At 40.2% G+C, this 15351-nt stretch overlaps 1 protein-coding gene across 1 annotated transcript; it reads right to left on the bottom strand.

Annotated features, from left to right (window-relative positions):
• Positions 1-916: 916 nt before the first annotated feature.
• LOC118410560 lies at positions 917-15078 on the bottom strand. The gene is made up of 20 exons (XM_035812333.1): positions 14959-15078; positions 14427-14556; positions 14032-14233; positions 13530-13705; positions 13130-13319; positions 12810-12983; positions 12124-12328; positions 11716-11795; positions 10796-10894; positions 10519-10669; positions 10210-10352; positions 9982-10076; positions 9486-9773; positions 6178-6730; positions 5350-5518; positions 4779-4890; positions 4220-4365; positions 3753-3827; positions 3302-3410; positions 917-3190 (listed from the first exon to the last, which is right to left on the bottom strand). The coding sequence occupies exons 4-20, from the start codon at positions 13617-13619 to the stop codon at positions 3011-3013; spliced, it is 2859 nt and encodes a 952-aa protein (XP_035668226.1). The 5' UTR covers positions 13620-13705; positions 14032-14233; positions 14427-14556; positions 14959-15078; the 3' UTR covers positions 917-3010.
• Between the last annotated feature and the right edge of the window lie 273 nt (positions 15079-15351).

The raw sequence follows: 15351 nt of genomic DNA, 5'->3' as shown, positions 1-15351 counted from the left end.
CAGAAGGTAAAGGTAGTCTTTTACCTCCCCGACCGAAGTCAAGTACCCATTTTTACACCTGGGTGAGGAAGGTCGTGTAAAGTGCCTTTCCCAAGGGCACAACGTCGGGGCGGGGCACGGTGGGGATTGAACTCAGAACCTCTAGGTTCCGAGCCGAACGCTCTACCAGTTACGCCACGCCCGACACCTTATACTAAAGGCTACGAGTCAACAAAACAATCAAAACCACAGCAGGGCCAACGACAATACAACACGAATTCCAGGTGCAGTATCAAGGTCAACCACCAGGAGGCCCAAAATCGAACCTGGCCGTCGGAAAAACAACACCAACCATCATCGCAACGGCAAGAAATGTTTGGGAGATATAGCGCCCAAAATAGACATCACACACACATGCCCTGTAAACTATACCTCCGTTTTCATGGAGGTAAAAAGTCACCAGTCACCCAGAAGGTCTGCACAGGACCGAGACTATTGCTATATGTTTTGGTTGGACTGTGGGGATCAGGGATGAACCATGACTGCACTAACCCTGCATTGTGAGATGTAATGCGACCGGAGTAACCTGTAACATTGTTTAAGAGATGGAGAGTGCAGGTAATGTGTAGTGGGTTAGGAGGGGTTAATCCTCCCCTTAAGGCTAGGCTTCAGAACACTATGTACAGTGTTATTACACAGTACATAGTATATAACACAGTAGATATACTCATAGTTTATTCAAGACAGTGGAAATGTTAGTTATCGTATGGTTATCTTAACGTTTCAAACAGCGTTATATACTAGCAGCTTTTTGTTTTACTCAATTCTTTCGAAAAGATAACATAACATTTCCAATAGATACTTTGTATTTCATACATGTACATATTCTGTACACTTGTGTTCACAATGTTTTAGCCGATATGAAATATACATGTACTACCATGTTTGAAAATGGCGCAATTTTGGTGAAGATATCTCAAAATAAAAAACGTTATCTGGTTTATACCGGCTGATAACTTTAACTTTCTAACTTGAGCAGTTTTAAACATGGTGAGCATCTAACAATGGCTTGATAAATGTTAATAAAGCCAAACGTTTGTATTTAAACAATACCTCTCAGGCTGTCGCTATTTCAAATGCTAAATCTGTCCGGCAGGCGACAGCACACATTATACATGGAAGTCGCTTCGCGTAATTTTTTCGGATAAGTGAACACGATATTTCTTAGAACACTTAACACATCCATTCCTTCATCTGTTACGTATTCTTCCCGCTAACGAGAGTCACAGACAACGTAGAAATTTCGGAAATACCCACAAAAAGAGTGAAACACACTGGGACACCATCCGACATGAGACCACCGCCATCTTGAATTTGCTTCCGCGCTAGCGGTCCCTTTGGTCCCTTTCTCTCTACTTCTGACCAATGGGGTCCAAGCATTTGCACAGAAGTAGAAAATATTCAAACGTTTGTATACGATGCTTGTTTGTCTGTTTGAAAATGGACGGAGGAAAACGAAGTCCGACCCAGGAAAGTACAATGGACTAAGAATTGGGACACTGAATATTGGCATTAGACAAAAAGAAGATGAGATTTTACAAATCATGAAAAAGGAGGAAGCTGAATATCTTAGGTCTAGACGAGACGAAACTCAGAGGAGAGATTGTTGGGAAAGATATAGGAGATGGCTTCATCCACGTCCTTTACCAAACATGGCCTTAAGTGCCTAAAACTTGAATAACACTTCAAAACACTGCTACTGTAGCATTTTTATTTGCCATCAAAGCGCTAAATTGTCTAAAACACAGTGACTAAATACGGTATCAATTGGAGTTTAGGAAAAATCTTCATGATTTCCATTTACTAGTATACTGATCAATTCATGTAATGAAGAATGGAATTATATATAAAAATGAAATGTTTCATTCCTGTTATGCCATGTTGATTTGATTGCTATTGTATGGATGGTATCCTCTCGGAGCCCCAAAACTGTTGTGAGAGTGCTAATAAAAGGTGTTTGGAAAAAAGTTGCCTTCGGTATGAATTCTAAGCGGTAAGGAAGGTTGGATATAGGACTAAACACACATAGTATGGTAAACCAACAATTAGGTGTAGGGACCGGTACGGCGTACCGGTACAAACCCGTTTTTCCTTGTTGGACCGGTCCGAAAAAACAAATAAAATAAATCGGTAGAAATATAAACACGCTATATCAAGTGTTTTGGGGCTTGCCGGGCCAAGAAAATAACAAGAACTAAGTCGAGTAGTGTTTATTGTCATTTGTATACCAATTTTCTACGAGGCAGTTAGCCTTGATTACATGAAAATAGGATTTTAAAACGCCAGTGGAAGTCCGATAGTCCTTTGTCGGATTCCTTTGTAGTAAAATTGACCATTGTTTTTAGTATCGCCAATTAACAATCAGGTCCAGGTTCAGGTCCGGACTTGGAACTGATGCTCTGGACCTGAATGTTCTTTAACATTCTATTCCAATATTCGTTGACTTTATATTTGCTTTGGCATTGTATGACATCAGTTATCTGTTTTCCTATACTTGTTTTCAATATTCGGCATATTTGTGCTCATTTTACAGCTGCTTTACAGTATGGTCGAAAACTTTCTTTGGAAATGGCCGAAATTGGTGCGCGCGTGGATGTCATCTATATAATCAAATCAACATGGCCTTATCAATATTGTAAGACACACTACACCATTCTAACAAACAGACTTACGCTTACTAGAGACAGATTTATGTCATGTGAACTTGTATCGGCTTTACACTTGCGAACTTTGATGCTGACTTGGTAAATGATGCTCTGCTTTTTACAATCACCTAACCCTTACACCAAAACAAAATCAAAACGGAAAGGAATAAATTTCAAAATGAATATCATCAGCGTGTTCAAGAAATTACCTGCTAAAGATAGATATCACTGTTAAGTAGTTGCAGTTGCTTACTGGCCTAAAAGCATATGCTTAAAAGCGTCCGTATCAAGCCAAAATGTGATGCATGATGGTCCTTTTGTCTTATTTAGAGGTCGGCTTTCTTCATGGGAGTTCCTCGCAGCGGCTTGAGCTCAGTGACAGCCCCGGGCAGCAGACCGATGGGGCGGTCACATATCTCGGTACTGTGCGTTGGCTTCCACTGCCAGTTGAGCAAGGCGGCAGCCTGTCGGTCGGAAGTGTTGTCACCCTCCCAAGCACGGCGTTTCTGAAAATAAACGATGCTTTTCAATATCTATTTCAATTGGTAAGCGTCCATGTCTTACATTTTTATCGCACTCTCAAAGCACTGGCGAAGGAGAGCTGAGTACTATTGTACCTGGCACGAGGCTGGCCCATCCCTGTCCAGTCCAGTATCACAACGGGGTTCACATGGCTCTGGACCCTTAGCGTCACCATCTCTGCCAGTTTCACCATGAACCGGTTTCCTAATCCGACAGACGGAAACATAAAAAACAACAAAGTCATTCTGGATACCAGGTGACAAGAACTACATTATCATCATTATTGTTGTTGTTATTGCTGTTATTTTCTATATTATATTATATTATATTATATTATATTATATTATATTATATTATATTATATTATATTATATTATATTATATTATATTATATTATATTATATTATATTATATTATATTATATTATTTCATTATTAGGAACGATATCGAAATTGATGCTGGGGTCGGGTATTCCATGATCAAATCCACAGCAAACAGTCTAGTTGATGGCAAATCTATGATCGACGTTTCTCTCAGCAAACTTACACGTTGATCAATGTGTTGCCTGGTGACACCCTTGAGCCTCTGAAGAACATTGATTCTGTTCTCTTTACGCTGTCACTGTAGTGAATTAGAATGTGAATATACATTAAAATAATGTAAAAGAAAAAATATAGAGTACTGAGCAATGAGGCTCTGTTTAGAAAAAAAAACTTAATAAAAGAAACAATGTTTAAACGCCCTCAGTTTATGCTAAATACTGCCCCCATATATCATATCATATATATATATATATATATATATATATAGAGAGAGAGAGAGAGAGAGAGAGAGAGACCATTGATACTGTGTATAGTAAGTCCATAACATTTCTAATCTTTCTCACATATTTCTTTATATTATATAAAGTTCTGAAATTTGCATATTTATGTGCGTTTTAAAAGGCACCTTAAACACTTAGTCTATGTCGCCAATCTTCACGGTAATTTATCGTAAACTTGTACCAAATTTACCTGGACCTCTTCCATTTCCTCCATAAGAATATTGCCAGGAGTAGCAGAAAAACAGCTGCCAACACGATCAAGCAGATCTGCCAAGCTGTCAACTTCCCCGCACAAGGCCAGCTGGGATTTCCGCACTCACAGACGTAACCGTTCACCTATATAAAATGTTATTGTATTCAGATGCAGTCATTACTGGTTAAGTTAATGCCTGTAAGGATTCGGAGATGGTACTTGAATACTTTCTGACAATGACCTCGAATAGTGAACCAGTAACAATCGTTTACCTGTTCAACGACGCTATTTGCAATACCCCCTTTCCAGTACACGGGGTTTGATGACCTACCGTGCAGCCACCGAAATGAATTTGTGTAACCTTGATTTTATAATGGGAATATGATGTAAAGTATAATTTAGAAGACAACATTAGTATGTAAATTAGTTTTATTCTTTATTCATGAAATTGAATTAGTTGTTTCTCTTGTTTTTTATTCCCTTACATTCTCTAGTGGAGGGAATATGTAAATCTATGCGTCTGGCAGTTGCAGTAGTGTCAAACCTGATTTCTCACCTGGTCAATACATGTGTAATTGCCAGGACAGGGAGTTGAAAGGCATTCATCATAGTCGGTCTGACAAAGTCTGCCTGTCCAGCCTGGTGCGCTCGTACAGTTACACCAGTACCTGTATGCCATAACACATTTACCAGAGTTAGGTAGCTACAGTATATTCTTGATGTCTACGTGACTCTTTGTACTGTTGTCAAATGATTTTGTTCCAGTCGACGTCGCAAATGAAAAACGACTGCAAGAGATATGACTCATTTACTGCAAGAGATATGACTCATTTTTAAAAGTATGAAAAAAATGTTACCAAAAGGTCTATGCTATATATATATATATGATAGGTAGCTACAGTATATCCTTGATGTTTACGTGACCCTTTGTACTGTTGTAGAATGATTCTGTTCGAGTCGCAAATGAAAAGCGACTGCAAGTGATAGGACTCATTTTCTGCAATAGATATAAATCGTTTTTAAAAGTATGAAAAAATGTTACCAAAAGGTCTATGCTATATATACCCCAGCACCATATATGGAGCCGTCTTATGATAGCAAACATTAAGACTGTAACTAATATATACCCATCAAATCCTTTGGCTCTGTCCTTTGATGTACAACCAGTATCAGTGACATCACCAACACACTCCCCGCCATGTTCACACAGGTTCTCCAAAACGTAAAGATCCAGGGTCACAACACGAGAGATGCCGCCATGTTGATCTCTGGCGTTGATCTTTATTACATCCCTCCCTGTCAATGCAAAATATGCAACAATGCTGTATTTTTGCGTGCTGTTAATGTTTGGTGAGAGTTTATAAATGACACCAAAAAGATGTTTAGTAGATAAATATGCCAGCTAGTCTTAAGGCCACACCAATTTAATTGCTTGGTTCACGAATTCGCTCGCTCCTATTTTTTGGTGAAGCAAAATAAAAATAAAAATTACCAGTCAACAAATTTTCACCATTAATGAAATCATTCACCAACTTTCTGGTGTAGCAAATTGGCCTTTATATTATTAGCTCCTTAAAATGTGGGTATTATTATTGCAGTTGTATTTTTCATTCATTCAGAATGGGACAAACATATAAACTGACACTACTTTTGTAATTTTCAACGAACAGGTGCTGTTACTGTACAGTAATAGTGTTTTTGTGCTTTTTTCAAGCTGAAAACTTTTTATTCTTTATGTTTTGGATTAGCCATTATCTTTACCCCAACCATTTCACAATTTTTTTTCCCTTTCGCTCCATATTTTTTATGAAAAAATCCGTGAACCAAGCAATTAAAATTGGTGTGGCCTAACGTGTTCAAAAAATTAAAGATTTGTACAATCATGAACAAAACTGAAGAATTAATAATAATTCCATAGCAATGTATCTATCGGTATAGAAGCAGGTGTATATTACCTGTGAAGTTTGTATGTGGTCTGTATGTGAGAGTGGTGAATACCCAAGCCATGTCTTGTAAAGGATGCGGTGCTTGAATGTCACATGGGCCCAGATGTAGAGCTCTTGTAGAGTTGCTTTTATCGTGTTCTCTGACAACCGAAAACCAAGTGTTGTTGGTGCTGCAACCATCGTAACTGAAGTCAACACGCCTTTCCTGCTGTGATGTTGATATGGTGCCATTACCCCCTGCACTAAAGTACAGAGTCACCGTGTCCTCAGGTTCAACGTCATAGGCTCCGATGACCACTTGGAGGTCAATATACTTCACATTAGACACACGGTTCACCTCCACTGTAAGGTCTAACCGTTTGGTGGGAACGATTACGGCAGGGTTGTTCTCAACAAGGACAAACAGAACTGGATCGTCATTGCTGGGCTGCACCTCCACCACCAGCTCGACGTTGACGTGGTGAGGGTTCATGTTGTTTGGCAGCATCTCTACAGCCAATATGTTGATTGTGTCTGTTCCGTAACAATCCAGGCGGGGGTCGTAAAGGACAATCAGGAAATCCTGGAATTGAAGGCAAAGAGAAGTTGAAGTGGACTTGACTTGACTTTATTAAGATCCACAATTAGCATAACAATGGAGTACATTGAAGCTACTCTTCCTGTGGTCTTTATCAACAATTATTAAACATAACAGGACAAAAACCTGACACACAGGAAGACATACAATCTATACAATGTACATAAAAATTCACACGTGATAAAAGATTACTTAATGACTACTAGAGGTTTTATATATACAATGGGACCAATTATCTATTGCAAACCATTCCATGTGCTGGACATTCTGTACAAAAACCTTTTCTTTTGAGCATTTGTTCTGGGCTTTGGTAGTCTGATAGTTTGGGATTTTGATGAGCGTGTTTGATATCCATGGGACTGCATTTTGACCTGTTTATACAGACAGACTGGTTGTTTGTTTTTCATCATCTTACGAAAAGTCTCTACACTTTTCTGCTGGATTCTGTCTTTCACGGACAGCCATCCTAGCGTCTGCAGCAAAGCGTCCCTGCTTGTGTACCTGTGGCAACCAAGGGCGATCCTGGCCGCTCTGTTCTGCACGACCTGTAGCCGGTTTATGTTCTTCTTAGACGTACTTGCCCACACCGAACTGCAGTAGTCTAGATGTGTTAGTACAAGGGCCTGAATCAGTTTTATCCTCAGTCTGCGCGGAAGTAATTTCCTCACCCTGTTCACTTGCGCCATGCTTCTATTACAGTTCTTTACAACATGGTCTACATGATTGTCGAATGTGAGGTTTTGGTCGACATGTACTCCCAAAAGCTTGACAGTGGGTACTTGTTGTAAACTCTGCCCCCTGAGTTCCAACTGTAGTGGAGGTGCGACTCTTGTCTTCTTAGACGTCCCAACCAGCATGGTCTTTGTCTTGCCGTTGTTCAGTTTAAGCATGTTGTGGTCCGACCATTTAGCCACACATTCTAAATCCACCAGAGTCTTTGTTCTTATGTCCTGTACAGTGCGTCCTGCTGCATGTACTGTACTGTCGTCAGCATACTGGTCCAGTTCCCCATTCTCTACTGTACTGGACATGTCATTGACGTAAATACTGTACAGTTGTGGTCCCAAACAACTTCCCTGCGGCACCCCGCATTGCAACACTCGGCTCTGACTGTATGCCCCGTTTGCATAGACCTGCCACTTGCGGTTTGACAAGTATGACATGATCCAAGACAACGCTTCCTCTGAGAAACCGTACATTTCGAGTTTCTTCTGAAGATGGGCGTGGTCTACTAAGTCAAACGCCGCACTGTAGTCCAGCAACACTACCGAGGTCATAAGTCCTTTGTCCATACTGTCCAGCCACTCATCTGTCATCTTCAGAAGGACTGTTTCTGTAGAGTGGAGTTTACGGTACGCGTGTTGTGCTTCTGATTGATGACCTGAGCGGGAGAAGTATGAGACGATCTGTTCACTGGCAACAATCTCGCATACCTTGCCACAAGTTGGAAGGAGACTTACAGGGCGAGAGTTTTGTCCGGACAGTGGTTTACTGCTGTCTTTCAGAAGCGGTATCACCTTGGCATGCTTCCATTTTGCTGGGAAAGTTCCTGTTGCAAAAGACAAATTGATTATGTAAGTCAGTGGTTCTGCTATGATGTCTGAAGAAATCCTCAGGAGTTTGTTGTCTATTCCGTCGCATCCTGGGGTTTTACCATCCGGAAGTCTTGACAGAATCTTGTGCACGTCCCTTACTGTGACTGACTTTAGCACGAAGGCCTCCTGCCCGAGGTTTGAGTATGTTTCATCACCGGCTGTGTTGCTCATACCAGAGCGAAGGTTGGCAACCTTGGTGTCATAGAACTTTGCGAAATGCTCTGCTATGTCCCGGGGTTTGCTGAGAAGCTTTCCGCCTTCTTGCACACAGGCTGGACTTACAGTATGTTTCCTTCCAAGAAGGGAGTTGATGGTATTCCATGTCTTTTTCGGGTTCCCACTACATTCTTCAAATGTGTCCCTGTAAAACTGAACCTTTGCCCTGCGACAGACTGATACCACTCTGTTTCTGAGCTTCCGGTATACAGCCCAGTCTGATGCTAGTCCAGTTGCTTTGGCGTCCCTCTTTGCCTCATTTCTCATTTGCATCAGTTCCTTGATGTCTGGGGTCAGCCAAGGGGCTGCGTTTGATCTGACAGTGAATTTCCTCATTGGTGCATGTCTGTCACATGTGTCCTGTAGAATGTCAGCGAACATCTCAGTCGCCTGGTCAACATCATCAAAGTTATACACCAAGTGCCACGGCGCCTCCTTCATTTCATAAAGGAATGCGTCCTCAGTGAAGTTCTTGTATGTTCTTTTATGCACAGTTCTTGGCCCTGTTGTTGGGATCTTTGCCTTGCGTGTAAACATCACGGCATCATGATCTGAGAAGCCAACTGTCCTTATGGTTATCTTGCTGCATTTGTCTGGTTGGTTTGTAAATAACAGATCGATGCAAGATGCCACCACTGATAGTCCTCGGTTCACAGTTCTTGTTGGTTTGTCAACTAACTGTTGCACACCGTAGCTTTGTGTCATACCATGTAGTTTCTTTGATACATCTGACGTTTTAATCCAGTCCACATTAAAGTCTCCCATGACATGAATTTCCCTATGCTCAGATGTTGTGGACATTTCATTTAAACGTGTATGTGGAATGGGGTAGTCGAATAATATAGCTGTATCGGCACTAAGCAACGAGAGTGTACAATTGGTTCATTATTGGTTGGCAGAAGATGGGACTTAATTTTGTCATCACAAACCTCTTCATTGCGGAGCTGAGCTTGTCCGAGGTGAGGCGGGCCAGTGATGAAGAAGGCAAGACGATCGTCTTCGTTATCATAGTACTCGATCATGATCGCCCTTTCTTCATCTTCACGCACATTTATGTAAGTGTCGGAAGTAAGGACCGGAGGAGAGTTCAGAAAGGTCTTGTCAACAGCGGCGAGGGTGAGATGCGTGGAGCCTTGGAAGTAACCTCTGGCTTCGTGTATACTTTTGGGCATTCGTCTGGCATTCCTCTTTCTGTTGTAAACATTGGTTTTGCACACCTAGAAAGTAACAGAGCTAAGGGTTAGATAACAGCGACTTTAGTTGATTTACATATCGCTAAAACTCAACTTTACACATAGCATTCGTACATTACGCTTTCTCACTTTGGAAATCAGGAAACAGAACCTAGTATTAATACGCCAAGAGGATGCTTTATCAAAACAACGAGAATACGACATAAGTTAAATGACGAATGCTCTTGAATACCTGGAAATGCGCGTAATTGTCCGTCCAATCTAAAGGCGTTTGTGCTTCCCCGCCTCTGCTACATGTTCTTTGTGCATCTTGCCATTCTCCTTGTTCTGGATTTGCAAAACACAGTGTTTTTACCAGTAGTGTCTTGCCTAAAATCATAAACAACTCATCTCTATAAAATGACATTTGGTATCTGGTAGCTGTGTAAACTACATAAATTTAGAATAACAGGTTATTTACCCAAGTTCCAGTAGAGAAGTCGTGGTTCCAGTCCAGGCTCTATCTGTGTTGTGTTGATAGGCACGGTAATGTTGATGGGACCTGGTAGCTCCACATTCCCCAACGTGGTCACGAAGAAATTGACGTCCAACCAATACTGTATCCTAAGTGAATAGACATCCGGTATGGAGAGAAAACAGTGTGCGATCCGGAAGTACAAGTATTAAGAAAAAAAGTTAATCTTACTACATCCTTGTCTATTAGCTTAAAATCAAAGTGTTGGTGCTTACATATCAATATGACAAACAGTAATAAAACTCAGAGTTATACCTGTTCTTCAGCCATCGGTCAGCGATATCCTTGGTAAAACTTGGATCGGTGACGAAGGGCTTGAAGTCTGCTGAAGCGTCTGACGTGTATTCAGTTGTGATATCTTTGTCTTCAAGCAAACCAGATACAATTGCAGTGCCTTTTCGCAGTCCTTAAACATAAAAGGTTCATTTGAATTTTATTGAATACAAATTGTAAATAATTTTACAAGGTAAAATGAAAAAAAAATGTTTTCTACAATATAGACGACAGAAGATAACAAAAATAACGCACTGACCTCCCGGAGTTCTTATTGAAATGCTTGTGAATTTAGTCTGGTTCAACACGACTTCTACTCCCTCTCCGTTGTGAGATACTGCAGTAATGTCTCCTGGTCCTATTTCAAGAAAATGAAAAAGATTATATAACAACTCCATGGCAACCAGAATCGTAAACTTTTAAGAGAATTTTAAGTGGACCTATCCTTTAAATTCTCCTGCTTTATTTTAACTTGGATCATCAACATCTGTAGTGAGACAAGTACTTTGGAATTTCAGTATATTCATAACAATTTAAGTTGTAATATAACTTAACGTTGACATAATTAAAGATAACAGAACTTAACGTAAATCTATTCGGATTTGGGAGGGGGTTGATTTTGAGGCCTACGCCAATTTTGATGTCGCATAAAGCCTGAACGGCGTACGCTAGAGCCTGAACGGTGTACGCTAGACGAAATTTGGAGACTTTTTAAATTCATTTATGCACATGCTGGACGACCTAGACTAACATACATAGACCAACTTGCACGTGATGTGGGGCTTCGGGTCGAGGACCTTAAGAACGCAATGGGGGACAGAGAAGTCTGGAAGGAGAGGGTGGACTTGGTCCGGGCAAGTAGCCCGCGATGATGATGATGAGTGTCAACAATTTTACAAGGAAAGTTTTTCATTTTCGTGTTGCCATAGCAACCGGTTGTTGACAGGCATTTTTGACAAAAACGGTTATAACAATGCATTTTACAGGTTTTCTTTCTACATTGCTCATATTTTCTATATTTTGATAATATGAAAAAAAACTCATACAGTTAAGTAAATATTTCATAATCAAATATGAATAAATCAGGCTTATTCAATGACGCCATCGGCCAAAACATAAGATGGTTGACCGTATTAACAGATCAAGTATATTTAGCGTATTTTCCGTCAAGACACTTACGAATGTAAATTGACTTCTTTACGTTGACATCCGTACACTGATGAGCACCGTTACATAGAAGTAACTTCGGATACAAAGTCCTGAACAAAAGATTAAGAAATATATGTCCACATTATGTACATATACAGTATTGTAAAGACTTTGAAGTAAATAATCACTTAATGCCATAATTGATTCCGTGTCAATTAACAAACAACATTCTTAAAACGACATTTGTTCTTGCAACATTTACAAATTTGTCATGTGCTACAACGAAACATGTTCATCACAAATATGATTTTATTACGGTACACAGCTGGTACGAAAATTGGTCCTTTTACTGATTGTAGTCCTTTGCATATACATATAGTTGTATCTCGACAGATAAACGCAAAGTGTAACAGATGATGATGGTCAGATTTTGCCCACCTGCCAGGTTCCATCACAAATTTGCTTGACTCTACTACATCCTTCACTTCACCGCTATGCTGCCGTATATCAGTGATGTTCACAACTCTGCCGTAAGTTTCTACCTTCCCGTCTGCAATGACAACGCTGCCCGAGTCGTTGAGACCAACCCGGGTTTTGGGAAAGATGTCACCAGTTCCGTCCTCGCTGCTGCTTACACTGAAGACTGGATAAAATATTCCATGTAACAACAAACTTCCTTCATTTTCGTAGATTTTACCTTGAAGAAAGAGCACCCAAGGAACCCACAGTCAACCTAACATGTACTTTAGAATATCATAATTAAAATCCCATGAAATTTTCTAACATTGGACTGGGTTAGCAGTACAATCGGGAAGAATGAATAATACATGGAAGAGGACCCTGTACGTATCATTCTCTACAATTAGATACTACAGTTACATTGTAGCTGTAAAATTGATCTGCATTGTATGTTTATTTGTGTGTACTCTGCGCATGCCGAACTTGTAACAAAGTTACCTAATTCAGGAAGCCGGTAGGCTTTCCTGCAGATATAATTTTGCTGTGGTGGTGAAATAAATTAAACAGGAAATTAAGCACCGATATGATTTGCACATTTCACGACATATCAAACACTCGTCTAAAGCTTGACACTCGTCTAAGAAGTAAACAATAAGTAGGTTTACAGATGGAGGTGATGCTTTGGTCCTCCTGTGGACGCTCCCATGAGATTCCTACGTGTGTCAGGTCAGTCACCTCCATGACGTCATCAGGATAGACATCGTGTGGTAAATTCGCACCAAATAGCGCAGTTGTGTTCGTCTTTGTGACATTTGGGTACCCCTGAAGCACTTTGACGCCTACGACATAAATTGATACCCATCTTGACATTCTGTATGTAACGAAATTCTTTGTAGAAAACTATGGCAAAGTTAAGACGATAGTCCATTGTATTGGTAATGTCTGAAAATAATACTTCAATTATATTGCCATTAAAAAACATCACCTGAAGAGGTTACTGTTGTCTCCAGACCAGCACCGTTGACAGCTTTTAGAGTGACGTAATACGTTGAACCATGATGCAAAATACCCTCTAGGTCAGAGTTCACAGCCATCTCTTGTAGACCGTTGGACTTGAAGGGCTGAACATCAGTTGCCCACGGAGCCGTCCCTATTGCCCAAAAGTACTCAGCAACCTACAAGGCGAATGGACGCTTCAAATGTTTGTCCTTTGCGTCATAGCTTACAAATATAAATGCCATCATGTTAGGTAGATAGATTTATGTAAATGTGAGTTCAAGAGTTTTTCCTCCACAAGAGAGTATTCAAACAGCCAACATGTGCGGACATTAAATCAGTTGTATCATCCGTTAAGGTATTGGTGTAAAAAAATTGAATTTGAATACCTGACTTTCTCTGTCGAAGGCACTGTACCTAACGGCGATTGTGCTGTTGCTCCCCTGGTACTCTCCAATCTCTTCATCGTCCCATGACATGTCCACGTGGTCTATACCCTGGATGTCTGGCGGTGTGACGTCGACGTAAACACCATTTGAACAAGCCAATGCTGTACGTCCAGATCCTATAGATAGAGACATATAAATATGTATGTCAAGGCACAGGATCTTCAAAAACGCTTCACCTAAATGATGTATTTTACCGCGTAGTGGAAAATTAAACATCAACACCAAGCATACACATAAGAAAGAATAAGACACGTTGTCGATTAACAGGAAATTTTCGCTATTCGGAACTTTTGTCAGATACAATAGGGGCTCGGAAACAATATGTAAACACAGAGGTAATGACATGAGAAATGACATGTTTTCACCAAATGAAACATTTCAAGGTCATCCAAACTTCAATAAGCTTAATCTTTACATTTTCTACCGAAGAAAGGTGATGTACCTGATACAGCTTTAACTGTGATGTAGTAGACCGCAGCAGTGTCTGTAACGTTTATACCATCCAGCTGCTTGAAGCTGACGTTAGGACTGAGAGTAAGGTTGTCTATCCTGACGTGGAAGGCTGAAATGTCAACGTCGGAACAGTCCGGGTCACAGTCAAACTTGTCACATGACTTAACACATGGAACGCAGGGACGGGCAATCTGAAAAAGATAGAGAAAAGAAATATTATTATAAATGTTAAAATAATTAAATTCCAGCGTATGCATCTAGGAAGAAGTAAGAAGATCCAGCAACTAATACCATGTAAAATGTCAATGAATTTATAAACGAGTACACAAAGTTAGTGAGTACTTTAAATTACATCTGACGTTTTGAAATTAAAATTTAACTGACCTCCCGGAAAGGTGCGACATCATCCCTGAACTTTTCGGTCCCAACTCCTGCATAAAAAACAGAGACACTGTTGTCCCCGGGACGGAATGGGTCTCCATAGCGACATAGGTTATCTGCGCTTGGTGGTAGCCTGCAGATATAGATAGAACAATATTTCAATAAGGAAGAGCTCTAATCATCATCATCAGTCATCCATCCGGTGACACTATAAAGTTCCTCCAGACGACTCTGTCGCTCATGACAGACAGGAGGTCTCTGTCTCGGAGGCCAAGAGCTCTTAAAGTACTTAAATAAAGTACAGAGATCACCCTATAATTTGTTAATTTTAATACGGTCACAAAAGAATAGCATGGAGAAATTTTTAATAATATGGTTTACGATCAAACTAAGGATCTTTGAAAATAACAATCAGAGTTACCCAATGCAGCCTACATGCGAGATGTCTTTTGTCCACTACCTTCAATTTATTGTTTATTGTTTTATTAACTCCTTATTAACGTCTTTGTTGTTTGATTGTTACAAATTTACAAACCTCAGATCTCTGAAGAATGCAGTAGCTTCAGGGCTGCTGAATACGTCTTGCACTTCAGGTATGAAGTCGTCTCGGTTCCAGACGGCCAGGGCTAGCCGGGCTTGGTCGCTGAAAACTGGGATGCCGAAAACTGGGATGCCGTTCATAACGGCCAGCGGTCTACCATCTACAAAGAGCTCCAAACTCCAATCTTCCTACAATTATCAAACGGAAAAGTTGAAAATGTATAACAGGAGTATTTTTTATATCATAAGAACTAACAAGTTCAATTGTACATAGCTGAATGTGTTTATATATAATGATTTCTCAAATCCGTCTTGAAGCTCAATAAGAGTCCATTTATATAATTTTTGTTAGATACTTACCCCTACCGCAAAGGTCCTTTTAATGATA

The sequence above is a fragment of the Branchiostoma floridae genome, chromosome 2, assembly GCF_000003815.2.
Source record: "Branchiostoma floridae strain S238N-H82 chromosome 2, Bfl_VNyyK, whole genome shotgun sequence".
NCBI classification, from domain to species: domain Eukaryota; kingdom Metazoa; phylum Chordata; class Leptocardii; order Amphioxiformes; family Branchiostomatidae; genus Branchiostoma; species Branchiostoma floridae.
This window is presented reverse-complemented; position numbering and strand designations above follow the sequence as displayed.

Coding starts and splice junctions, on each gene's coding strand:
- LOC118410560 (XM_035812333.1), bottom strand. CDS start 13,619: ATGTCATGGGACGATGAAGAGATTGGAGAGTACCAGGGGAGCAACAGC. Junction 12,984..13,129: donor GACAACAGTAACCTCTTCAG/GTGATGTTTTTT, acceptor TTTATGTCGTAG/GCGTCAAAGTGCTTCAGGGG. Junction 3,828..4,219: donor AGGAAATGGAAGAGGTCCAG/GTAAATTTGGTA, acceptor AATTCACTACAG/TGACAGCGTAAAGAGAACAG.